A 25,838-nucleotide genomic window follows, 5' to 3' on the forward strand; every position below is an offset into this window, starting at 1 on the left:
GTTCTGTGAGACCTGGAGTAGCAATGATAAAGCAGTTTAAAACATACAGACTCAAATTCAATCTCCCATGTATCTAACAGGTTACCTTAAGTGAAATTGCTCACAGTTTAAACTAGCGCAAAAGAGAGTCAAATCAGGCACTGAAACTATGTGAGATGCTACAAGATGACATAATTTGCTATATAGAATATCACTCGCAACCATAAAGTACTTAACATGTTAGAAAAAAAAACCCACCACTGGAAACAAGACTTTGACCCAATAATCTTTAGAATGAACCCTCTGCCTAGTAAGAAGCATCTACCTTAGTGACCTGTCTCATGTACACTGTCCTTAGGATGACAAACGAGCAGTGAGAGCCAAAGGAAACTTGTTTCAGAACTCTTCTTGAAAAATGAATTCTTCTAGCACTATTTCTGTGAAACAACCATGACATCTAGTGGTACAGAGGTCTATACAAAGGTTGTTTGGCTTCATGGGGATGTGCCAAACCAATATCCTAAGACATTAAAATAATAAAGCTGAATCTGTTTTTTACCTACTTTACTCAGGCTTTTTTTTTTGTTTTACTAAATAAGCAAAGGAAATATTTAATTTCAATTCTAGTAGAAAACTTTTCTCCACTGAATCAGTCATTCATTCTCCCAAGTACAGATAAGATTAACATGTTTTTGAAGCTAGGATATGATGCTTTACTATGTTTTCAATTGATTTCTTCATTGAGGAGGACAGGTCTAAGTCTCTTCATGAGGAATGTAACAGTTGCTCAGCGAGAATTAACATATATTGGTGCCCACTAATGCAATGTTTCCTTTATAATAAATTATCAATATATTCACTGATAAATAATAATTTACATTAGATAGTGTAATTATTTAGTCTTAAGAATCACATAAAGATTTTTAATAGCTTATGTATGATAGCTCATGCATGTCACTACATTTGCCAAGTGACAATTCTAATGGTGATGTTTCTATTTATAATTAAATCAGCTGGAGTCTGTGAAAATGTACAAAACTCAGAAAATGGGCAAACCAGCTTTTTTAACTGTCTACTTGAAGATACTGAAAGCATTTTTTTAAATATAAGAATAGCAACTGCAGCAACACAAGCAAGGCTAATACTAGAAAGACAACACAAAAGAAAAAGAGACAGCCAGAAAGAAAGAAATACAGAAAGAGAAAGAGGGAAAAAAAGGAAGACAGATAAAATGAGGCAGGATACACTTAGCTAGAATTTTTTTTTTTTTTTTTAAAGTCCAATCCAGCAATGAAGGTCATGTTCCTGATACTTGGGAAGTACATTTTCAAACCTCACCAGACATTGTTCTCCACTACTAAAGACAGGATCAGAAGGGGCGGGGGAGAAAAAAAAAGAAACGCCTTTCCCCTAGTTTGCCAAATACATGTTGGTTATCATTCCAGTTGCTGCCATTTCTAAAAATTAATTGCTATTACTAAAAATAAAATAACTGAGAACATCCTGTTGAAGATCCAGGTATTTGCCTCTTTCAGAATATTGTGGCTAAGTCCTAATTTGATGGCAATGATTTCTCTTTGCTACTTTACACGTGTTAGTGCACTGAAGATACTGCCCCGAAGATACTGCCCCAATACCACCCTTTTAGAGCGTAAGGGTGATGGAACATTGGAACAGGTCTCCTAGAGAGGCTGTGGAATCTCCATCCTTGGAGCTATTCAAAACCTGACTGGATGCAGCCCTGAGCAACCTGCTGTAGTTGACCTGGCTTTAAGCAGGGGAGTTGAACCAATCTCTAGCAGTCCCTTCCAACCTCAACTATCCTGTCACTCTATGAATCAAAGAATGACCACATGCATACATACATCTTTCTGTACAAGATTTTGCTTTTCTGTTTTGGACAATCTTTTTAATCATTTCTTGCCAGTTGTCATGACTTTTTTTTTTTTTCAATTATCAGATTTAAACTAATTTGTACTGCTCAATACAACTGCACTATATCAAACATAAGCCTGAAAATTTCCTGCCTGTAGGATATGGTGGAAAATTTTTTCTGTTCAGCAGCTTCCCAATGGATCATACAGTACAAACCAGTGTGTTGACTTGTTGGGGACTGTGTATATGCTTGTTGAGGAGCTAGGGGAGAGCTTGCCAAGCTCCCTGCTCATGAAAGAAAAACTGAACTAAAAATATGCGGCCCAGAAAAATATTAAAGCTGAAAAGTTGATAATAACAGTTAGCCAGAGATGACGAAGGCTAACAACCAACTGTTCTATCAGACAGCAATGCCAAAGAAAAATCTATGAAGGAGAAGTCATGCACCTTTAGAGAAGAAAGGCCATTATTTAAGGGTGTATTTGTTGAAGGTGAAGATGTGTGTTGTTGTAGGTGGATTCAAAGCAAGAGTTTTGAAACTCTTTTGAATAAAAGTGCCAGATGCCTAGCAGGGACGATATTCTAGTGCCTTGTGTTTCCAAAACAGGTAATGACGTATTGACAGCCTGAAGTTCTAGCAGAGTAATTAATTTTACATAATTGTTCTCATTATACAGCCAAAGACAGCTTATTTCTGAGACTAGTGAACTCTACTACCCTGAAAGACTTGTATTCACTTCACTGTTTTCCACAGCCAGTGTAGAAGCGCTGTACTTCAGGCAAAAGATGTGTACAAAGAAAGTGAGGAAAGGCTTCCAAACAACACTGAAAAATCTGTAGAATTCCATGGAATTGTTTTTAAACATAGACAGAGGTAAATCTCTTCTTTATGAAACACATTTAACTAACTGACTACAAGAAACTTGAGGCTTTTCTCATTCTTCATGTCGGGCCTTCTTTGGGCTCATTACAGAAGCACAAACACACCACTCCTCCCTTAAGTCTGTAATTCCTCTGGTAGCTTTCCAAAACCGCAACAAAAAGCAGTAATAGAAATTTCTGAACCTCCAACTAATTATAAAATGCAGTTGCACATAAAACCAAAGTACATTGCAAAAAACATTGTGTTCACAAAGGGAGTTTCACATCTTTAACCCTCCATGAAATAAATATTCTTCCTCTCCCACTGATATGCACAGAAATAGGCAAGAATTTCCTTATAGCTTTTCATTTCTCTTACAGACTGACTCCAAAAATGCCCAGCCAAATAAACAACATTGAAAAGAGCAGATAATTTCTTACATCTACTGTTGCTGGCTTGTTCTATCTGGCAAAAACAACCAGCCAAAACTGCACCTGTATTACATAAATTTAGATTAATACAGATACAGAGGCTGTGTTTGAAGGACACTCCTCCCAGCACAGCTTAAGTTCCAAGATGAGGTTTATCTAACATGGAGTAAACCACTCAACTGCCAAGGTCAGTACATTTTCCCGAGGGCAAAAGCCCTGGGCACAATGTCCAAACTCTTTATTGCATATGCAGGAGAACGGCATGAATGTGCTTAGCAAGCCCAACTGTAACCTCTAGTTGTTCCATGTTACTCTAGAAGAACAACTTTCTGATAATGCAATGTCTGTGCCACTTCAATAAACAGCTATGCCTGTACTTGGGACAACTAATCGTAGCTAATAGGATCCAACTGACAACAGAACAGGTTTTATTGTAGGCTAGATGCCCAAGTAAGTGCTGAGGGCCAGCTTACACAGCCCATGCCGAAACCTGTGCTACTTCAATGTCACAGTTACTGGCCTTCTAACTACTGGTTTGCCTATACTTGCTGCAACCATACCTTCTTTTTACAGAATAGGCAGAGGCATTGCCTTCCTCCAGAAAGACACAAAGATTTTTCTGTATCATATTGCAAGGGGAAAAACCTAAAACATTGGTAACTTCCATAACTTACTCCCCATTTCCATGGTAATTTAATTTCCAAAAGTAGTTCAGAATAGACTGTTAAAGTAAGAACACGGGCTCAGAGACTACATTACTGCAGTGCTTCACGTTGTTTATCCTACGGTCAGTAAGATGAACAGTCAGCCATTTGAGAAGAATTTTTGTTAAACTTGAAGGTTTCCACTGAACTGCCTTCCAAATAGGAAAGCATTGCAAAATGTCCATTTTTTCCAGGGCACTGGAATTACTGCTCCTGCACAAGGTACTATGAATTTCACATGTATTTGCAGACCTTAATGCTGAGTGGCTGTTTTCTGTCCTGCATCTGACCTACATAATCAGGGAATTCAGGCAGTGATCTCTTTGGAAAACATGGTGCCAACTACTGCTTGGTCCAACAAGGAGAGATTCATTCCCAGGTTTATTAATCATGTCCCCAGATACAGTACTTGGCCTTCCTAACTGCTAACTGCAGCAGGGCCAACAATCCATTCCAGGAACGTTTAATCTACTATGTGATTTAGACAGGTCTTGCAAAGTGAGACAATTTGTGAGCTGAAAAGCCTCCAGCACCCTAAAAAAGGACTCACATTGGCATTTACAAAATTTAAGTTCCTGTCTCTTCTTTGTTGCAAGAAACACTACGTTTATAATAAAGTTAGTTGACCTACACTCACTTGGGGCATGTCATGGCACCTCCTGTGTCTTTATTTCATATTGCATGTTGCTTGTAATACTAATTCAATGTGTCCTGTATAATACGGACGAACAGACTACTGCATTAGGCTGGGGAAGCAAGCAGAGTACTGGCTCTACCACACATTAAAGTGTGCTCCTCCTCTGCTGCTGCCTGATGCAGCTGATTTGTTCAGAAGTTAGATTCCGATTTTAGTACAGCTACAGATGTGAGACTTCTTCACTACTTGCTTATTTGATGTTATTACAGCAACGGCCAGTAGTAATGAATCAATGACACAGCCACAAAAGCTCTGTGATAGCCTGTTACATCCTGTTCTCTATTCTAAGCATGATTACAAGGGTTCTTAAGAAGAATATTCAAGAATCTCCTACCCTAGGTTAAAACGTCTGGCAAAAAACACCAGAGACCTCTCGCAGCCCTGTGAATGGCAATATTACAGTTGCAAACTACAAGAACAGCGTTAGGTCTTCTCATTAGCTCTTAGCCCTCATATGGAAGAGTGCCTTTTGTTGGCCAGCAGAGACAATCCTCAGCATTTAGTTCAAAAACAATGATCTGCTTGGCATTACAGCATATGCTATTTTAAAAACCCAAAGGTGATTTTTAAAATAAATAACAAAACAAAATAAATTTAAAAAAAAACCCCACAGTACTCTGACATCACAAAGGCATATCAAAAAGCTTCATCAGTGGTTATTTGCAAAATTCTTTAAAAGCTTCAAAGCACTACAGTGAGTTGAATTATTCACTGTATCTGAATACAATTCTGATGTAAACACCTTTTTCGCTGTATGCCAGATACAGAAATTCATTGTCATGTTTCCTGGAATGCTCCTTGGCAGAACTGAATTGAGCTCCGTGCTGCGTTGCTAGTCAGTCATTTCCAGCCGGGGGAGATGAGTGACGTAATTTTCATACTGAGTTTACATTGCTAGTCACTGTAATTCCTTTTCTGCCAGTCCTCATACTTAGGGTGGAAAGTGAGACATCTAGATATTGCCCATGCCATCAATAATTCTGACTATGGGCCAGGCTGTGCAGCGGAAGGAGCACAGCAGGGCATTTTTCTGTTCAGGCCAGAGTATGACAGTAAGGTTTTACTCTACGAGGACAAAACAGTGACAAGTTTTCCTCTACATCCCCATATACCACTCCTACAGCCCCTGTATCTGTCTGTGCACGTATTTATGGAATAGGATCAGGGGATCAGAAAGGAGCTTCTTAGAAGCATTGTCTTTTGTGCCTGTTTGTACCCTTACAAAGAAGGTGCAAGATGGCACTTGTGCACACTGAGAAGTGCTGGGATGTCTTCCCTGTAGGACCTTTCCAGAGATTTCTTACCGACATCACCTCTAACTACTTCCATTTCCAAGAAGCTTGTGAGCAGCAAGCAGATCCTCCCTTTTCCTTAGGAAAGCTGACAAAAACAGATCGGTAAGAAAGAAAATTCTTTTCAGAATGACAAAGCTGAGAAAGAAAACATTTAAATAGAAGCTGTCACACTGGTTTTCTGAAATACAGCCCTTCTTGCATGTAGTCAGTCTGCAGTTCTAGAGGCTTTACCAACTAAACGAAGAGAAGGACAAAGGAAACGAATTCCCTAAGCAGGGAGCTTCCAGAAGTGCGTGTTCCTCCCTGCTGGGTGTGCTGCTCCAGCTCAGCAGCTGCAGCCAGGAACGGAGGTGGGGAGCCAGCAGCTGCTGCCAGGCTGAAGGGAGGAGGTTTGTGACCTACCAGAAGAATTCCCCCCCTCTCACTCAAATGCTCTGCACCTCCTCGCAGCTGCTAGCAGCAGTGTGCACACTTACTCAGCATTTTTCCCTTAGATAGGTTATGCTAGAAAAGCAGAAGCAGCAGCGAAGGGTCAGGGCAGGAGTAGCTGTACTTGAACACTGACAGCTCCAGAGTGATTTGTCCCCTGTTCCCAGCTGCCAGGGCTCAGGGCTACTCAGGTTACTGGCAGGAAGTTCATGAAGTTCTCTTAGGAAGGATGGATTTTGCATCTTGCTTTCCCTGGGTGGGAAATAGGTTGCTCCCCATGAGCTACAACAGTTCTGCAAACTTCAGTAACACAAAGTGATACTGTCCCGCTTTATACAATGTGGAGCCCAAAAAAGCACCATAGGTGCAGGGTGGTACTGGGTGTAATAAATTGGAAGCTTGATTAAGCACAGCACAGCTGCAGAGTGTTGTGCACGTATTAGTTTCAAAGTAAAACACAGTCAGCAGAGCAGGGAAACCTTGTGTTAATGGCACAACTGTTTTGAAGCTTAATTTGCTCTTGTCCTGAAGCAAGAACAGAGCCAAAGAGAGTAAAAATAGCTAAACACATTATTGGCACGATGACAGTTATGACTAAGCTCATACCAGATATCTCCACTCTCTTCCCACACCCACCTCTATTATGTTCTGAGCTCCTGATAGCAAAGGAGAAAGTATGCAGAAGACTTGAGATCACTGCTCAGGTCAGAGACCACCACCTTGAACACAGTTCTGCACACACAGCTAAGGGTATCATAATGTGACTCCCGAAAATTAAGGGCAATAGAAATTGAACATGGGCACAAGCTGTTGGTGTCTGTACAGCTTCCAGACTCAGGTCCGAACCGTGAAAATCTAATTCCGCCCTGACATGAGCAGATAAAAAAATTTAGAAACTTTAGTGGAATCATATCTGCCTTTCACCCCTGTTCAGCAAGAGCACTAAGCACTTGCTTATCTTTGAGCACGTACACATAGTCACCAAAGACAATAGGAATAATCACATGCAAAGATAGCCAATGCTGCTGCAGGAGCTATAAAAGCACACAATTTTAATTTTTTTTTTTTTTCACATGCAGCTAGATGTTGCTCTACAGTTTCAAAATGTATTAATGAATTTTTGTTAATTACTTTTGTTAAGCAAGTATCTTTTTAAGTTCTTAAACACGTATTTAGAGTAAGGACCTAAAGGAGTAAAAATATAAATGAAGCAAACATATTCTTGTAAAGTGTTTTTACAAATATTCTCACTAATGGTTTTGCGATTCTACTCACCATATATTCATTTTCATTTCATTATCAATCTGTCTTTCACAAAAGCCTACTATATGGCATTATGTACATTCACCCTATATTTGGTCTTTCTGTCCGCACAAGATGAAGTTATTAAGGTTCCAATGGCGTAACTGGACAGAAATTTGACTTATATATAGTTTGTACATGGGAAGAAAAGTACAATTATATTCTTATTGTCAGAAGTCTGCAAAAGTATAAAGACCCACATCAAACTGCATTTTCTGTATATGAAGAAAAAAAAAGCACTTCCAATAAAAGTCTACTAACCTTTGATTTGGTGAGTGATTGTAATAATTATATTACTTTTCAAAAAGTGATGTTTTGGTAAAATGCAATTAAAAATTATTTGTTCTGAAATAAAAGCATGGAAAAGAAGCACCTCAAATTCTCAATCATTACAAACATTAAAGACCTTTTCTTCTATGAATTTTACTGGGATAGTATGTTTAAAAAAACCAAAAACAACAAACAAACAAAAAACACAAACCCCAAAATATTTAGGCAAAACCAACATTCAAAGGCTGCAGAGAGAAAACCAAAAAGCTGGCCATTAATTTGAGGTTTTCGTGACTGCCACCTCTAAACGATGACAAAGCCTTTGTGAGCACATCTCCCTTCTGGTAAATCTGCTCTGATCTCTATTTCAGGCCTAAGGGTTTTAAAGATGTATGCGTCTCTTTCTTTGCTGCCCACAAAGTCTTCCAGAGGTCATTGAGATGTTCCAGTCTGTTTTCATCACTAATGTGTTTTCTCTTAGTCATTCTCCTCCAGACTTGAAAGAAAAAGTGCATCACTCCTCACTTACTTGCAGCTAGTCAACCTATGACATATACTCTGCTACTCCTTCTGAGAGAGCATCTAAGTATGAGGATTTTTCTTAGGCTTCTTTTTGCATTTTACACTAACATTTCAAAACATTACAGCAACTTATGGTTCTCTAATAAATCATCAGAAGAGTTCAGCCAATTGGTGTCATTAGCCCAGTCACAAACATGCTCCTGCCTGCTGCAAAGAAATGCCACACTGTATTTCTAAATACAGTATAAACAAATGTTACCCTAAAATAACCATGAATTATGATACAATCCCAAAGGCAAAAGGACTGAAAGCATGAAATATTAATTCCACAAAATTATTATTTCCACAGAGGATGGACGTAAGGATGGGTAACTTGGGAGGAATACAGAGACACTGTATGGGACAAGGTTAGGAAAGCTAAAGCCCAGCTGGAACTGAATCCAGCCAGGGGAATCAAAGTCAACAAGAAGGGCTTCTATGAGCACCTAGGTGACAACAGGAAGACTAGGGACAATGGGGTCCCACTGCTTTTCCTGTGAGGAAACACCTGAGAGAGCTGGGGCTGCTCAGCCTGGGGAGGAGAAGGCTCAGGGGGATCCCATCAATGTGCATGAACCCCTGCAGGGAGGGGGCAAAGAGGACAGAGCCAGGCTCTTCCCAGTGGTGGCCACTGACAGGACCAGAGGCCACAGGCACACAGTGACACACAGGAGGGTCCCTCTGGACATCAGGAAACACTTTGTCACCATGAGGGTGACAGAGCACAGGCACAGGTTGCCCAGGGAGGTGGTGGAGTCTCCATCCTTGGAGACACTCAAAAGCCACGGAGACGTGGTCCTGGGCAACTGGCTCGGGGTGGCCCTGCTTGAGCAGGGGGTTGGAGATGACGACCTCCAGAGGTCCCTGCCAACCTCAACCAGTCTGTGATTCTGTGATTTTTTTAAAGGTACTTAGAACTGTAACTGCAGCATTTGTAATGCCACCAATGGTGCTATTCTTGATAAAATGTACTTTGTTCACACTGTTCCTGAGAGAAACAGGTTATTTATTTTCTCTAAGGAAGCTGATTAATATGCCAGGCAAAACACATCACCACCAGTAGAGTTGTCCGTAACAGAAGAAACACAATAGTTAAAACTTTTCATTTCCTTAAGGCAGTGTAAAGGAAGTTACAAATCTATTTTGTACAGTATGAGTCATTATACAGAGCTGAAACTTAAGAACTAGAACAATAAACAAAATATCCAAAGAACCATCTCTGGAAAGTTTTCAAATCAGAGGTATTCATGTAAGATGTGAATGTGATTTTGTTTTAATTCAAAGGCAAAAGGTGCAAGTTACAGAGCTGGGATCAGAGTCAAGAACAATTCCATATGTTCTGCCTTTACCTTCAGTGAAACATAAACATAGTCTACTGTGCAAAACAAGTTAAACTAGGAATTAATCAATGATAGATGCTCTAGATTTATAAACAGATGCAGAACTGAACTCTATTATAACTGGTAAGAAAGACACACTAGGTCTGTAACTCCTGACAGATGGCCATTTTGTGTTCTGTTACACGCTAGAGGAAAAAAAATGAAATGTTCTATTTGTATTAGCTTTTTTGTTATCCTTACCTAAAAGAACTCTTAATCCTGACATAAAGTAACAGAGCTACTAAATGTACCTGGTAAAAACTTGGAAGCATTAAACTAAAGGCTCTTGAACACAAGAAAAGAGCATCCTCAGTGTTACCTGTCGCAGTAGCTCCTCCTGACGCATCCTAATTCGCTCCCTCTCCATCTGGATTCTCTGGAGCCTCAACTTCTGCTGCTGCTGTTGCTGTGTGGTCAGCGCACTGGGTAGGTTCAACAGCCCTGCCTGCGGAGCCTGGGGAGGACGGCTCTGCTGCGACATGGCTGTGCTGGGTGTTATTTGGTGCTGGTGATTCATGACTGTGGTAAAGAAAATAAATTGTGGATGGTTAAATAGATTTGTACTTTAAGATAACAGAGAGCCTAGGACACACATTGTGCATTTACAGCATAGAGTTATTAGAATTACTGTATTTCAAATGACTGAGATAAATACTCCATCTGGCAAAATCTGGTACTAGTAATTGCTTAATAAATTATTTTTAATATTTCATATGTGTATAAAACATGAATACTTATAATACAGTAAGTATTTATATTCATCTTGGTATGTTCAAATGTTTACCTAATGGTACGTGGTAAATGACATGCAAATTTTTTTAATTGAAAATTCCTCTACAAATGTGTGCCTATAATACGCAGTAAGCTAGTAAAAATTGTTTCGTTCTTAACATTTTCTTTATTGACACATCTAAAATAATTATTGTAAGAAAAATTACCAACATAAATAACGAGCACTGTGTGTCTTCTACTACTATGAAGGAGATACACACTTTTTTCAATGACATGCAGATGAGAGATGTTGCAGTTCTGGTTAAGAAGCAAACCTCGTTGGAGGTCCTCTTCCCTGGCCTGCTGTAGCTTTCCTGTATTACCATGGATGAGTCACAGTCTCTGTGTACTTATCTATAAATGAGGGTTAATATTATTCTTATACCTCTTAGAAGTATTTTAAGCGCTCTTTACCTCACAGGCACTCCCACATTACAGTAATGAAAAGCAGCTTGAGAACTGTAACTGAAGAGATAAAGTGCATCTAACGAGATCCAGCGACAAGCTGGACTGTCAGAAGTCACAAAAGCGGTGCAGTAAAAAGACACCTGATAGTTCTGTTCTTCTGATAGTTTCTGAAGAACTATCAGAACTACAACTTTCCACTAATATCCTTAACATACTATCACTTACTTTTTCAAAACAGGTGAAATGTAAGGAAAAGATAATTAAATTGAATCTGTACCTCATTCATAAATAAAAAGCAAAGCAGGGAGAACCACTGCTAACTGTTCTTGACAGATGACTTAGTCTCTTTTGAACAAACACTGCCCTTTTTTCCAAATGGCCTCAGTCATTCCGTGTTTCAGGATGCGGTGAGTGCAAAGTTGGCTGAGTGCACATTATGAGAAAAAGAATTATCAATAGCAAAAGACTAACTGCAAGTTACTAATACATTATACCAGTTTCATTATCAAATTCAGCAAAAGTCTTTAGCAATCTTGTACAGAAAGAAGTGCCTAAATTCACTGCTGCTTTAAACAGCTACATCAGGCAAGAATCAAGTTTAACAAGTTCTTAAATGCAAAAGCCTGTATAAAATTAATTCAGAAAAGATGCCAAGTTCAGGTCTGGCATAACTCCTCCCAGGAGTTACATAAATCAGGTAAGGCTGAATTTACAATTCATGGTTTCATTTGCAAATGGAAAAGGTCTAATAAATTAGAGATTAAGAATTCCCTGTTGGATGTGCATTTTTATTCAGAGAACTGTTACAAAAGAAACTGCAAGTCTTTGAGTAGCCCTCTGGTAATCATGCCACAAAGCTAAAATAATCATTTGGGACCTCTGACAGCAGGTATCACTTGGCCATGGAAACAGAGCCCCCCCTCCTTTCTAGAAATGTTTCCCTCTTAGTAATAGGCTTGGACAAAACAGGACAAAAATGAGACAAAGAGGGGAAACTGCATAACCTCTGCTTGTACTTCCTTTTTATTTTTGAGTAAAATGTATCAGTTCCCAGCAATGCAACCTAATACCTTTTGTTAAACGCGGAGCGAAGAGTTCCTTGTTTTCCTTCCCCACCTTCACATTTCCAGTAAAAAAAAACATGCAATACCTAAAGCCAGTGTGGACTACAAGTGGACTACAAGCCATGCACTGCTTTAAAAGTTAATTGACATTTTTTACAAGGATTCTTTCACTAATGGGGCAACAGCATAATTAAGCTCTTCTCTTTTAGGAGGAACACTCCAGATACTAAAATACTCTCTAGAAGAGATAAAATATTTTTCTGCCCAAAGGACTAAGATTTGTATCTTCTTTTTTATCTTTCACTCATTGTTCTTACCACAGGAGAACTGAAATCTCAACTCAGTTCTATGCTTCTCAGACCTGAACGCATTTGTGGTGTGTACATGTCTGACCTTGAAGGACACAGTACAGTAAGCACTGTTGGAAAATGCATTGAAAGAAATGGGTTAATGATTTTACAGCCTGGATCAAACGTATGATACCCATGCAAAGCAAAATGCTGAACTTAACTGACTCTGCTAGTTCCAAGTTAAAAATTTTTTGAAAGGTTGACTTTATGCTTGCCAGCTTTCTGCCAGATCAGGTACTGTCTTGTTTTTCTGCAACCGGAGTAAGGCAGGTACACAAGCACTAGCCCAGCATAAACTTTGCCCTACTCTGTTTGACATAGAATATTTACATGTGCTCAGGTCAGACCTGAATCAAAGTTTTTCTACTGAGTGATCCAGTATCACCCAGGTCCAGCACGTAAAGACTCTGGAATCATTTGAGAGTGCAGCTGCATGATATTTTAGCTTCAGTGGCAAATCCATCTCAAGAAATAATCCTATTTAAAAGCAGCCCTACAGTAATATAACCTTTTCACAGATTCAGTTTATGTGTGGTCCACAAACAGCTGTATCCACACAAATGACATCATGCTTCCACATCAAACCAGAGTGTTGCCATTTATCACCTCGTCCACACCCAGGCTGCTTGTTCCTGCCCACATGCTACCCCTTCACTGAGCTGGCGAGAGCATTTTTGTGGCCACACAGCAAACTAAAAATTTCCCGGGGATAAAAAGAAGATATTTTCTGGCTAGATCAGCTCTCAACAAAAGTAACTGGTAGCCATGAAAATGCTTACGTGCAACCAACATAGGAGTCCAGGTGGGAAAAATAAGCTGGTTGCAAGAAAGACAGAACAAAGCCAGCACTGATCAGTAACTTTTCAGTGGTGAAAACCCAGAAAGGTTAGCAAGCTGCGGTACCAAGAGGGAAAAGGTCGGAATGAGAGCTGGGTGCAGAAATCATAATGGGAAAACAATACATGGAACCACATTTTAAGATGCAGTGAATCTGGTCTTATTCATATTAAAATACGTAAGAAATATTGTAAGTACAATCATACAAATTACATCAAGTGTAAATCTGGTGTTAAACTGCCAGGACCATAAGCACTTAGGCAGGAATTTAACTCTTCTTGTATGTATAAGCATGGGCTTAAATTTTACAGAGCAACCATGCTAACAATTCAGGCTGGCTGAAGGATTAACACAATGTAGTAAATTCTCCATAAGAAAATTGCTTTCATCTAAGCAGCACACGCAAATGATAGAACCAGGTACGGTTAAGTAAAGATTAATAGCCTGTAACGTGTCTCTGGGATACACGCAGGGCCAGAGTGTCAGTTGTAGTACTATTTGTCATGGCTATTTGTTGCCTTTGCTATATAAAATACTCCCTTCTTCATCAGCTGATCTGCCCGCATGTTGTATCACAGCTGAAATTATACACACAAGAAAGCAAAGAACAAGACAATACGAAAACACTGAGAACTTCTTCCTGAGCTGTGGTCCCCTCCAAGTCATTTCTTCTCATGGGGACAGCAAATATTTTGGTCCAATGAACTCTGTACCTTGGATTAAGCTACTTTTCCCTCAAGTAATACCATCCATTGTTACACACCATCAAGGAACTATTGGAAGGGTCAGTACAATCAGTAAAGTAAGCATTCCCACACCTTGACATTAGGAGTACAGAAGTTACACCACACTGAATCTCCTACAAGTCAAGTATGCCTTAAGTATGTTATTGTGTTTCTAAGAAACAACAAAAATCCATTCTACTTCCAAAAAAAGTTGTTTACATCACATGGGTTAGATAAAGCTATAGCTACAGCAGAATTTTACAACTTTCAGTACAGGAGACACACAGAAGGCAAAGGTAGTAGCCATCCTCAGACAATCCCACAACCTGCATTATTTGGCTCTGCTCCTCTTTCAGTCAGTGCCTTTCTCCTCAGAGGTTTGGAGACCTATATCTCTGGACACAGGTCCGCAGAAAAATAAATCTGTTCAAAACTACCACTAATTGGAATGGTCTTTAAAGATGCATTGATTTGGGTAACAGACACAAACTTACTGAAGGTCACTTGAACCTGCTGATGCCACATTTTTCTCCAGCATACACTGCTTCAAGAAAAAAATGGGATTTGGGCAACTCTCGATTCAGTTTGAATACCAGACACCTACTTTCACAGCAGCCCGAGCTGGACAGACTCAGAAACATTATAGAGGAGTCATGTATCTGTGCCTTCAAACAAGAACAGATAGTTTGTCAAGGTATCTAGATAGAGTACGTTTACGACAAAGTCTAACTTAAAATGCAGCATTAAATTGACACAGTGATAACATAAATTCTCTTTTTTTAATATAATTCAAAACCAGTTTATAAATATACAAATGCTAAGGCCCAGGTTTTGGTCCTACCAACTGCATCATTCCACTTGAATTATGCTTGAGTGCAATCACGACAACGTCCCATAAACAAATTTAGGACATACGTGGTCTACTTTTGTGTAGTCAAATCTAGATTTTGGGTGTGTGCATGCACACACATAATGTACATTAAGGTAATCAAACCTCGCTCAAAACAGGTATTAACTGGAAATAAGAATAGTATAAACCACAAGACTGTTAGGCAATTCTTTTTTTATATCTATTACAGAAGACAAAATGAAACCAAAAACTGGGGCGTTCCACAGCACTTCCCACCAACAACTGCTGCATTCAGCTGCTCTAAAAATATATCCTAAGGGTCAAAATGTTACAGGTACAGTAATAAAACAGCTGACAGGGAACTAGCTGAAGAGTAATTAAATCACGGCAGATTTGCAAGTACTCTTTTGCATTGGTTCCACTGAGAGGCACTGAAATTATTATGAGCAAGCCTTCAGTTAATGTGCTAAGTTTTAGGGCTTTCCTGCACCAGCAGTTCCCATATGATGGCACGTGCAACGTGTCCTCTGCAAAACAGCCTGTCCAAATGGCCCTCCAGCCTTTTGATAAGCACTGCCCATCACCTTCCTGAAGCCTGGGCCATATGAAATGCAGCAAATCATCTCCAGTTTGAAACACTCCCACAGGATAACCCACAAGGCCAAAGACACGCTGTGCACGGAAGATGAAGTGTTTTCTCCTTTTCCCTTCAGTCACCCTGCAGCAACCCCCCCTCTCCTTAGCACAGTTCTTGACCTGTGTTAGGTGATTTGGGCACTAAAAAAATGCACGCAGTTTGTGCACTAGCAAATACCCATAGGCAGCAGATAAATCCTCCATGTGTGCCATGCTTCCCTACTTGCTCAGTTCCCTGTCACCCTCTTTGTTGTGCAGGAAACCAGCTGATTCACTGGGCTCACACTCAGAAATTCTTGAGCCTGAGGTTGCGCGTGAACATGCACACACAGGGCGTCACACTAAGCAACACATTGTCCAGGACAAGAGAGGAGGGGTGCAGAACATACTCCTAAGGAAGCAGAGGACAAGAAAAAAAGGGGCAAAGAGCTGTTGCCTGAAGAAAAGCACCCCTCCTGCAGCTGTGCTAACTAATACTCTGAAGAAAAAAAAAAAAAAATAAAGGCGCAGCAGTAGAGAGATCTCACTTTGTATACAGAACTGCCCACAGAAGATAAAGAGGAGAAAAGGGTGGAAAGATTTTATTATCTCACTGGGAAAAGGGTACAAAAATTAATGGGACAGTATTACCGGGAATAATCACCAGAAGCAATACAGATGTAGTAGATACACTGCAGAGACAGTACGTTATGGGTAGTCTTATGTACATAAGGAGTCCCTGATTCAAGACAGGAAACACTGATAAAAAACATGACCGTGTCTTTCAGGAAAACAAGATAGCTGATAGCAAAATGTCTTCAAGAACCAGGGAAAATCTAACCAAAACACCCAGGAAAATGAAAACAGTAACAACCAGTAGCGCTGAACAAGTGTATCGGCTCCAACTAAAGGAGCTGTGAATTAAGAGAGACACAGGGTGACTGAGAATGTAGTTTGGTGAGCACAGAAGAAAATAGTGAAAATTCCCAGATTGTACGCAACAGTCCAAAGACCGTGACAAACAGAACAACTTTAAAAATTTTGGTGCCAGAGATACACTTGAGCTCATAGCGTGTAAATGTAGTGATTGTTGGTATCACTCATTTTCAGTGAAGAAATCTGCAATTGCACAAGCAAGTCCAGAACTTCTGATACTAAGTGATCCAAAGACACTGTATGGGCTCCTGATTTACCCAAGACAAAAATTCTTCCTGTTTATGGTGCTATGAATAGCATCCAGCATTGATATGCTCCAGAGAAGCCAGGAGTGAAATACTGTGGATTTTCAAAGCAGTAGCTATATAGATTGTTCAGAGTACAGATTAGTTTTATTACTTATGCAGATCAGTACTAGCTGCATCAAATAGGCGTGGATTAATCCCGTGCTATATCCAGGGCCACTTCGGATCTAGAGGCAGCTTCATTACCTGTAGGTGGTGCAAAGCCCACGCTAATAAATCCTTCTGGACCTTGTGGAAGGCATGCGGGCATATCTGAACCCTCTTTGCAACGTTTTCAGAATTGGGTGTTCTGGAGAAAACAGCACAGAGATGACAGAGTGCCATCCAACATGACTTCTCCAGAAGTCTCCTGGAACCCCCAGACTGCAGTGCAGAGGCTTCATCTTGTGGAAGTGTATTAGCACCAGCTTTGAGAGGATCATTATCAGACCATTTCAGATTTGGGATTCTCTGCATAATGTTCTCAAGAGAAAGACAGATGACTATACTACTGGAATGCAGACAGGCTTATACTGAAAACTGTAGCTTCCTATATCAACAGGTATTATCTCTGAGAAATTCTAACCCAAGAAAATCAGAAGACCTAAAGAAATGTCCAGGTCACAGAACATAAAGTCTATCAAGTAATCTTGCCATGTTTCCTGCAAACCTAGTGGTTGCTGGAGTACTTGAGACAAATGATGCACAGGAAGGAAAGGTAATGATGTTACACACAAAGCCAGAGGCACAGAGACAGGCACCCATAGTACTAACGTGAAACCTGCAGCACTCGGAATCCTTCTACATGAACTATCAGCCCAGAAATCCTGCAGCTTGGCAGAGCAGTTAAAGCTACTGAATGATGCTTCAGAAAACCTCATGCAGTACTGCTGCACAAGCTGCAACCAAAAGCATCTGCCATTGAAGTTCTGAGGGCTAGGGAAAAGGGACTCCTTGGTGAACTGAACAGCTCCACTAGGAAGACAGCAAGCTACAAGGCTTTGAGATGTTTGGCAGAAATCTGCATGTGCTGTACAGCAAGTGCGAGCACGCAAAGCTAATCCAACAATTCGGGGCTTACAGGGCATAGGTGGTTCAATACAGTGCAAACGTGCAGTAAATCCATCTGCAGTTTTTGAAAACTGCGGCTGCCCTTCTGTGGCAGATTGGGCTCCCCCAGCCAGCAACTAAGCCCCTGTGCAGGCAGACACTCAGTTCCTCCCCCTGGTAGCAGGATGGGGAGAGAACTGGAAGAACAAAAGCGAGGAAAATGCAGCAAGGGCTGAGATGAAGGCAGTTTAATAAGTGAGGCAAAGCTGTGCACACAACCAAAGCAAAATAAAGAATTCATTCACAACTTCCCATCAGCAGGCAGATGTTTAGCTGCTCCCTGGAAAGCAGGTACTCAGCACATCTACAGGTTACTTGAGAAGACAAAGGCTGTAACCATGAATGTCTCCCCTTCCTCCCCCTTTCCTTGACCTTCTACTGCTGAGCATGGCATCATATGCTGTGGAATATCCTCTTAGGTACCTCACATCAGCTGTCTCGGCAGTGCCACCTCCCAGTTTCTTGCAAACCCCCAGCCTACTTGCAGTGTGGAAGGGAAACAGTGGGAAAAACCAGAAAGACTCAACATTCTGTGAGCTCTGCTCAGGCATAGGCAAAACACTGGGGTGTTATCAACACTGTTTTGGTGCCAGTCCAAAACACAGCGCCATAGGGGCTGCCATCAAATTAACTCCATCCCAACCAAGCCCAGTGTTGGAGGAGCAGCTGCTGTCCAATCACTCACACCCATCCAAGGAGTCCCACATACCCGACCCGAGTCTGTCATTGCTGGGACCAGAGTACCCTCACAGCGGGCAACCCCTGTGAGCCAACGGATGCCCACTCTACACACACACACACACACTCTTCTCTTACTCTTGGGTGTGCTCCCTCCTTCTTCAGGCTCAACCCTCGGTTTCCCACAGCGGAGTCTCAGGGGTTGGATTTTATAAAAATAAATCATTTAACCAAAAGGTACAGCAGGAGGGTCAGCCTGGGATGGGTACTTCCAGAGAGGGACCCCAAATAAAGAAATCCCTGGGCAATGATACACTTGCCATCTCCACACACCCCTCACGCACTCTTCACTCATCTTTTTGTGCAATGGTGATTTTTGGTCTGGGGTCTTCTAACACCTTATTGGATGGATTGTCTCTCTGTGCCCAGGCTGGACATTGACTGCTCTTATCTTGTTAATTTGCAGTCTCTGCTGAGGGTTGTTGCGTCCTTACCTTCTGGTTTAGGCTTCTTGTGCACCTGCACTCGCTGGCAGAACGTGAGGAACCGAAAAGTCCCAGACTTAGGGAAAACACTACCAAAACATCGGTGCGTTATCAATATTTTCCTCATACTAAAAGACTAAACACAGCACTGTACCAGCTGCTAGAAAAATTACTAAGAAAATTAACTCTATTGTGGTCTAAAGGCTTCCGCAAATCTAGCTACTCATGCTAAGTAAGGCTAGGCAAACAGCATAAATCACACCATATTATAAGCTTAAGTAATTTATTCTAATTAAAACTTACTTATTTAAGCTAAACAACCAATATCTCTCAAAACCCAGTACAAATGCATGACGAGTGCATAGCACTTAGATATAAACTAAATGGTTCTGGAAAATAACTTTCTGTTCAGATGCCGTGCAATTGATCTGATGTACTCCACAGTACCTTTCAGTCAGGTTGCTGGAAACTAGTAATTCAAAAGGCATATTAAAAACATCGTTAAGCTCTACCTGAATTCAGGTCTGGGTAAAAAAGGAAACCACATCTGGAAGCAACTGGACATACTGTGGTTCCACTGAGCTGGGTCCTCTGCTGGAGAAGAGATTGCAGATGTTTTCTAAGGTCTCAAACTTTCTGACTGCACAGGGAGACTACGGCAGGGTACATCTGGGAATAAACCAGAATACACTAGCGAGTGATTTGTGTTCTGCTACATATGAAAAATAACTTCATCCCACACCAATCTTATTACAGAAAACACCTTTACACATTGTAGAGTCGAAGGATCTGCTCATATTGGCCTGTGTACGGCTCTCCACATTTTGTGACAGGAAATAGGATTATTTCCTTTCACTGTGGCAAAAAATACTGAAGTTTCCAATGTGCGTGGTCCTGGAATGATACAATTAATATGACCAGACCTTCCACAAAATAAATTAAAACCAAGGTTCAGATTTGCCGGAGACCTTTTTTGTGACCTGTTTTTTGTTGAAAATCGTTACATATTTTTACCTAATCTACGCTTGCCAACTGACACTGAAGTTCACAAATCTGTACAAATTAAAACACCACCCTAGACAGGATAATTCCAAAAGTAAGTCTCAATAAAGTATCTGATTCTTGCTATTATCAACCTCTAGTTTATACATCAATTGATAACGAAGCTTGCTTTTACACGTAGTTACCTGCATCTTTCTAGACATTTTCTTTACAGAATCAACACCATTAAAATCTGTGGTCACATCTGTCTCCCATGTAATTGTGCCAACACTTATGATCACTTAAAACTATTTCCCTCTTTTTTGCCTATACCCCTCCCACTCCGTATTTTCTATCCACAACACAATACCTAATATCAGGTAGGTTTTATCCTGCAACACTATCTACTTGGGCAAAACCCAGCATTCAGGCAGAACTCCAGTCTCCTCAAAAGCAGTACATAGAAGTCTGATTATATAGTTATTACAGGACCAAGACTTCTCACTGCTTTTGCATTTTCCACTGCTTGAGTTCTTCAAACAACAAGAAAAAAATATTTTGTAATAAACAGTATGTTGCATTTCTTAAGGGCAGAGCTACAATGATATGCATGAGGAAAACAAAAATATAGTACCTGGAAAACCTTTATCAGTTTATCATGGTACCAGATATACCATGTTTGGTATGTCTGATATTGTCTAGATTTCAATTAATAGTGAATCTTTAAATACACTAGTTGGCATGAAAAGAAATCCAACAATGGAAAAATTACCCCTGTGGTCTGTACATAAGCTTAGTTTGAGAAAAGTCTTCTACCTAACTGCTTTTCCTGGAACTAGTCAACTGAACAGTTCAGTAACACTGTCTTTGAATATAGTTGATAATTCTTTGTCACTAAAGGTTTGACTGAGCGCAGTGAAGTCAAAGGAAAGTCTTGTGTCAGCTCCAGTGAGCAACTTAACAATACAATGACATTTCTTATGATATAATCATATGGCACACTTGTGCTATTTACGCAATTTTATTAATGCCAGTTATTATTTATATTTGAATTCTGAATTTGTATTTGAATGTTATGAGAAACATAATGGAGTTTGGGTTAAAAAAAAAAAAAACAACAAAACAACCTGCAGTTCATAGTCCAACTAGACTACCAAATAGGAATACTGATTTCAGTAGAATTGATGCTCATCTAATAAATCAGTGACACTTTAACAACTCTTTTCCAGAGGCCTTCGGACCTCCAGACTGTTTTTGAGAGGTCAAAAGGTAACTAAGGAAAATCAGCTGGTCTTGAGCAAGCTTAAACTCACTAGGCAGGATTTGCATTCCCAGCCTAACATTTCTAAGGTTCTGCAAACAAGGGTAAAATATAAAAAGCTCAAATCTACCACTCTACACTCTATGATAAAGGAGATTGAATATAACACAGCAGGTGAAAAGCATTCACCATTCTAGCAGACAGACTCAGGGTGGCCTTGAATTCAGTTCTCTCGGGGGAAAAACAAGTTTATTTTGCAAAATGAAGTAAGTCTCTTCAATAAACAGCCATTACACAATCTTCCAGCTCAAAGGAAAGCAAGTAAAAATGCGGAGCTAAGTTCCAAACCTGGACTATGTGGCCACAGTTTCACTGCAGTCCATGGAATTGCAACTATTTCGTTCACATCTCAAGTTAGACCTATGTAATTTTCTTTTTCCAGTTCATGAAAAATTAAAAAAGTATTTTATTCCCTTTGTTTGCTTTTAAATTAATAATGACATTCTAGTGAATTAGATTTTCTGACATTGTAGGAAACCTTTCCATTGATGGCTTTGCTGGATATATACTAAGCAAGGATTATTTTGTTGGCAAGAGACCCTGCAAGTTGCAGAAGCCAAAACACGCAAGTGTTAATTGTTTCTGACGTATGCATTGAACTGATTGTACCATACCAACTTTTATTATTTCAGTGTCAGAAGTGTCTGGATGCAACTGTGGATCTTTTTCTCTACTCTGTTTATAGGCAGCCCAGAGCCTAATTCATATGAACTGGCCAGTGTCAGGTGTCACGCAACACAGTCTGATGAAAAACAAATGTCTATAGAGGTTTAAAAAAAAAAAAAATGAACCCAGCCATATTACAGTTTTGACTTAGTCACGACATTGTGAAGAATAAAAGACTAGGCTCCCCTCCTTTTCTCTCTCCGCTTCTGCCAACAAAGAACTGCTTGTTTCATTTATTTCCCAGAAACAGCACTAGCCTTCCAACAAGGTCAGCAAAAAATGCTGCTTTTCAGTTCTGGTGCATTTTGTTCCAAAAATCTGTAAAGTATTAAACCAAAAAGTTGCACTATCCCAGTGCACAGACACTCCTTTATTCAGATTTCTGGGCTGAAAATAGCTATACAGAAATTTCTCAACAGTTTAAACTGTTAAGTTCTGTGATATTCACGTTTAACTAATCTTTCCTGTCTTCAATGATTCAAGCTTAAAAGAACACAAATGAACTACCTGCAGGTGCAGCATCAAAGCTACAAGTTAGCAGGAAGTTATTTAAAAGATTAGAGGTTTACTCCGTAAGCACTTTTAACAATACCTCAGTAACAACAAATAACAATGGGGGCTGCTTGACTGGAGAGACAGCTTTAATGCTAATGATCAATTACCAATGACCATTATTATTCAAAATATTTATTAAATTATTTTTGCTTTTGTTTAATGCAATCTTCAGCTTTTGCATTTCACTCACTTTGAAACTATGAAAATGACACTCCACTCCTGCACTGGCACATGCTTGGATTACTAACCTTGAAGGGAAATGCTTACACCAACAGGAATTTCTTTGTGTTTGTTAAAATTAAAAATTAATAGATTTTGGAAGAATACCAACGTCTCTTTTGAACACATCAATCTTTAACATTTCAGATTTACTGGATAGTCAGTTGCTGGTTTAAAGGTGTGCATCCTTTGAGATATCTGCATTTAATTTACCTGATACTGAAGTTAATTCCTATTAGTCTCTGGAACTATTAGCCCCTGTTCTTAATAAATGCCCATAAGTAAATTACTCCATTTGAAATCTGCCTGATAAATTACTTCTTAGAGGTTTTAATTGCAAATAACAAAAAAACCCCACCCTGTTCTTTTCCAGGGCCATGTCATAAAACTCTCATTCCCACAGAATGTGCAAGTCCTCTACAATGCTTTCCACTCTCCTGCAAGTATCATTTCATTAACCAGAAGGAGGTGCCAAAATTATTCACATTGACCACAACTGAATTGTGTCTACCTCTTTCAGGATATCCAGTAATTAAAAATGACCTGGAACAGGAAGCCTTTCCACTGTGCAGGTGGTGCGAGGGTATGGGCTACAACAAGAAAAAACCCATGTCCCTCTTAATGTTACATATTTGTAGTCAAATTTCCAGCCAATGCAAACCAAGCCTTGCAAATTCTAGATCATTTCATGTATGTTAGTTAATACGCAAATACATACCACCTGTTTTTAAACACTTTGCAAGTTTCTGCATTCCTATCTCCAGAGACTCACTTTGTCACAGTAACCAAAACTGCATTTTATCATCCTCAAACAATAGTAGTTACACCTCTTTTATCATGGCAGGATATGGAAACTTTGGTTCATGTGTTTATTGCTCTTAAGACAGGATTATTGCATTGTTTTATTGGTTGGATTTCCTGGCTGATTAAAAAAAATGAAAGCAGAGGCAAAGTGCCATAACCCCCAGTTGTATCCAGACCCAATTAAATACAGCTGAAAGCTAAACTTTTCAGATTCAGGGATGAATTTCTATAACACAAACAGCTGTCAGTGTAAGAGGCTCTCCACATTAAACTCTGTTGTGCAATACATAATGTCTTTCACCTTAGAGAACCAGTGTATTTAATAGTTTAAACTATTCTGCTTTTGTCACTTGGGTCATGCCTGCTGGTGGATCTTGACAGAGTAAGCTTCTAAGGTAGGGAGCTTTCTCTTCTTCAGTAGGGAAAAAATGATACTTCTCACTAACGAACACTCCCAGGTCCTTCTCCTCAGGGCTGCTCTCAATTCATTCCCCACCCAGCCTGAATTTGTGCTTGGGATTGCCCTGACCCATGTGCCAGACATTGCACTTGGCCTTGTTGAACTTCATGAGGTTCACAGGAGCCCACCTCTCAACCCTGTCCAGGTCCCTCTGAATGGCATCCCTTCCCTCCAGCATGCTGATGGCACCACGCAGCTTGGTGCTGTCGGCAAACTTGATGAGGGTGCACTCAATCCCACTGCCCATGTCACCAACAAAGATGTTAAACAGCACCGGTCCCGATACCAACCCCTGAGGGACGCCACTCATCACTGGTCACCACTTGGACATCGAGCTGTTGAAGGTGCTTAATATCATTATTCCCGATGTTTCCAATGTTCCCATATTCTATCTGCATCTGGACCAGATTGTTTTAATCTATCTCTACGCTGTTGTTTTTTCATCAGTAATCTGCTAGTGGCATCCTCAAAAGGGCATTACAAGAAACTGAACTCATTCAGATGTACTGAATTGAGGGACAGCTGCTAGAAGGCAAGTAATGATGTTATGAGTAACACAAGTTCTCTTGTGTACCAGAAGTGGAAAATGCAAAGTGGTAAACGAGGTATGCATTTCTGTTATTTCTGATGCTGGAATGTCCACTCTGAGAAGAGAGGCAAAGATGACAGTGGTAGCCAAGCACTAGGGAGCATCAGGAACATTCAAGCCTGGTTGGACTTTGGTGAGTTTAGTTTGACCAAACACGCGTTTTACCCACAGTTTCTAGTTAGGTAAACTGAAAACCCCTATCCATGCCCAAATAAACTCAAAGGCATTTTACAAAGCAGCAGAGCGTCCAAAACTCTCAAATTACCCAGTTCTGGGTACTACTTAACACACAGCTTAGTCACTCACACAGGACCTGGAATAACTGTGCCTTGCAGTCTGCAACTGGTATTTGCTGTAAGGCCTAAATTCTACAACGGACTGTACCATGACGTATGCCACTTTGCCCAGAAGGTCCTCTCAGATTTTTTTTGTAGATAGAGTCTGTTCTTTCCATACGAGCTTTTTAAGGAACTCACGCATATAAATTCAAGGTAATTTATATAGAAAACATAAATACTATCAGAGGGTGTTTGACTATTTTAAGTCAAAATAAGTTGCAAACTGTAAAATTTGAAAAACATTTAAATGAAGACCAGATTGTGCTCACCAACTGGATGAAGAGTACCATCACAGAAGAAATCTCTTTAAAACAGTTTGAAGGAAGCAGGATGAAAATAACAATGGTTTTGAGTGTTGCATAATGTAGAATAGAGAAAGACTACAAACCAAGCAGCATTTAATTAAAAATTGTTGCAAAAGAAACTTTTATAAGGATCTAATTTTCCCCCTATATTTTGCTACACACAGCCAAAACCAACCCTCCACAATCTTCTTACACCAGTGACTGCCATTAAGGCAGAAGAGCTTCGCTAGCTTGGACTCAGGTCCTTCCAAAGAACAATTTAGTCATTTAAGTCAGGCAGTAGTTTGACCATTCGCTTAGGTGCACTACAACTGCTCTCTCTTTTCTTTCCTTCACAGGAAGTTCATGGAGCTCAGTCTCCTAATACAGGTTAGATGCCTAAAATAAGAGTGTACAAATACCCCTTCTTCCACATACGGTTTTTGATTCTACCACAATAATGGAGTTGACCGTCAATAGATAGTTAATACTATTAAAAATACTATAAAAAGCTATGTTTCAGAACGGGCAGAAAACTAATACATGTGCACATTCAGCAAAGTAAACAGGATTTATGAAGCACTTATGAAAATGCAAGAAATAGTGTTTCTTGTTGTCTTCAGTCAGAGGCTGATCAGTTTCCCTGTTACATTCCAACAACAAAATATAGAGTTAAAAGATTCCTGATAATGTTGTACTTTCCTTAGTATACTGATCTACAAAC

General features: G+C 40.0%; 1 protein-coding gene across 1 annotated transcript in view; it reads right to left on the minus strand.

The window, feature by feature from the left end:
* Positions 1 to 25,838, minus strand: part of WWTR1 (WW domain containing transcription regulator 1) — a 71,115-nt gene that overhangs the window by 2,949 nt on the left and 42,328 nt on the right. Inside the window, exon 3 of the mRNA XM_074591514.1 lies at positions 10,104 to 10,303. Within this exon, the coding sequence (XP_074447615.1) occupies positions 10,104 to 10,303 (200 nt within the window). The remainder of the gene's footprint in view (positions 1 to 10,103; positions 10,304 to 25,838) is intronic.

This window comes from Larus michahellis, chromosome 6, assembly GCF_964199755.1.
Source record: "Larus michahellis chromosome 6, bLarMic1.1, whole genome shotgun sequence".
NCBI classification, from domain to species: domain Eukaryota; kingdom Metazoa; phylum Chordata; class Aves; order Charadriiformes; family Laridae; genus Larus; species Larus michahellis.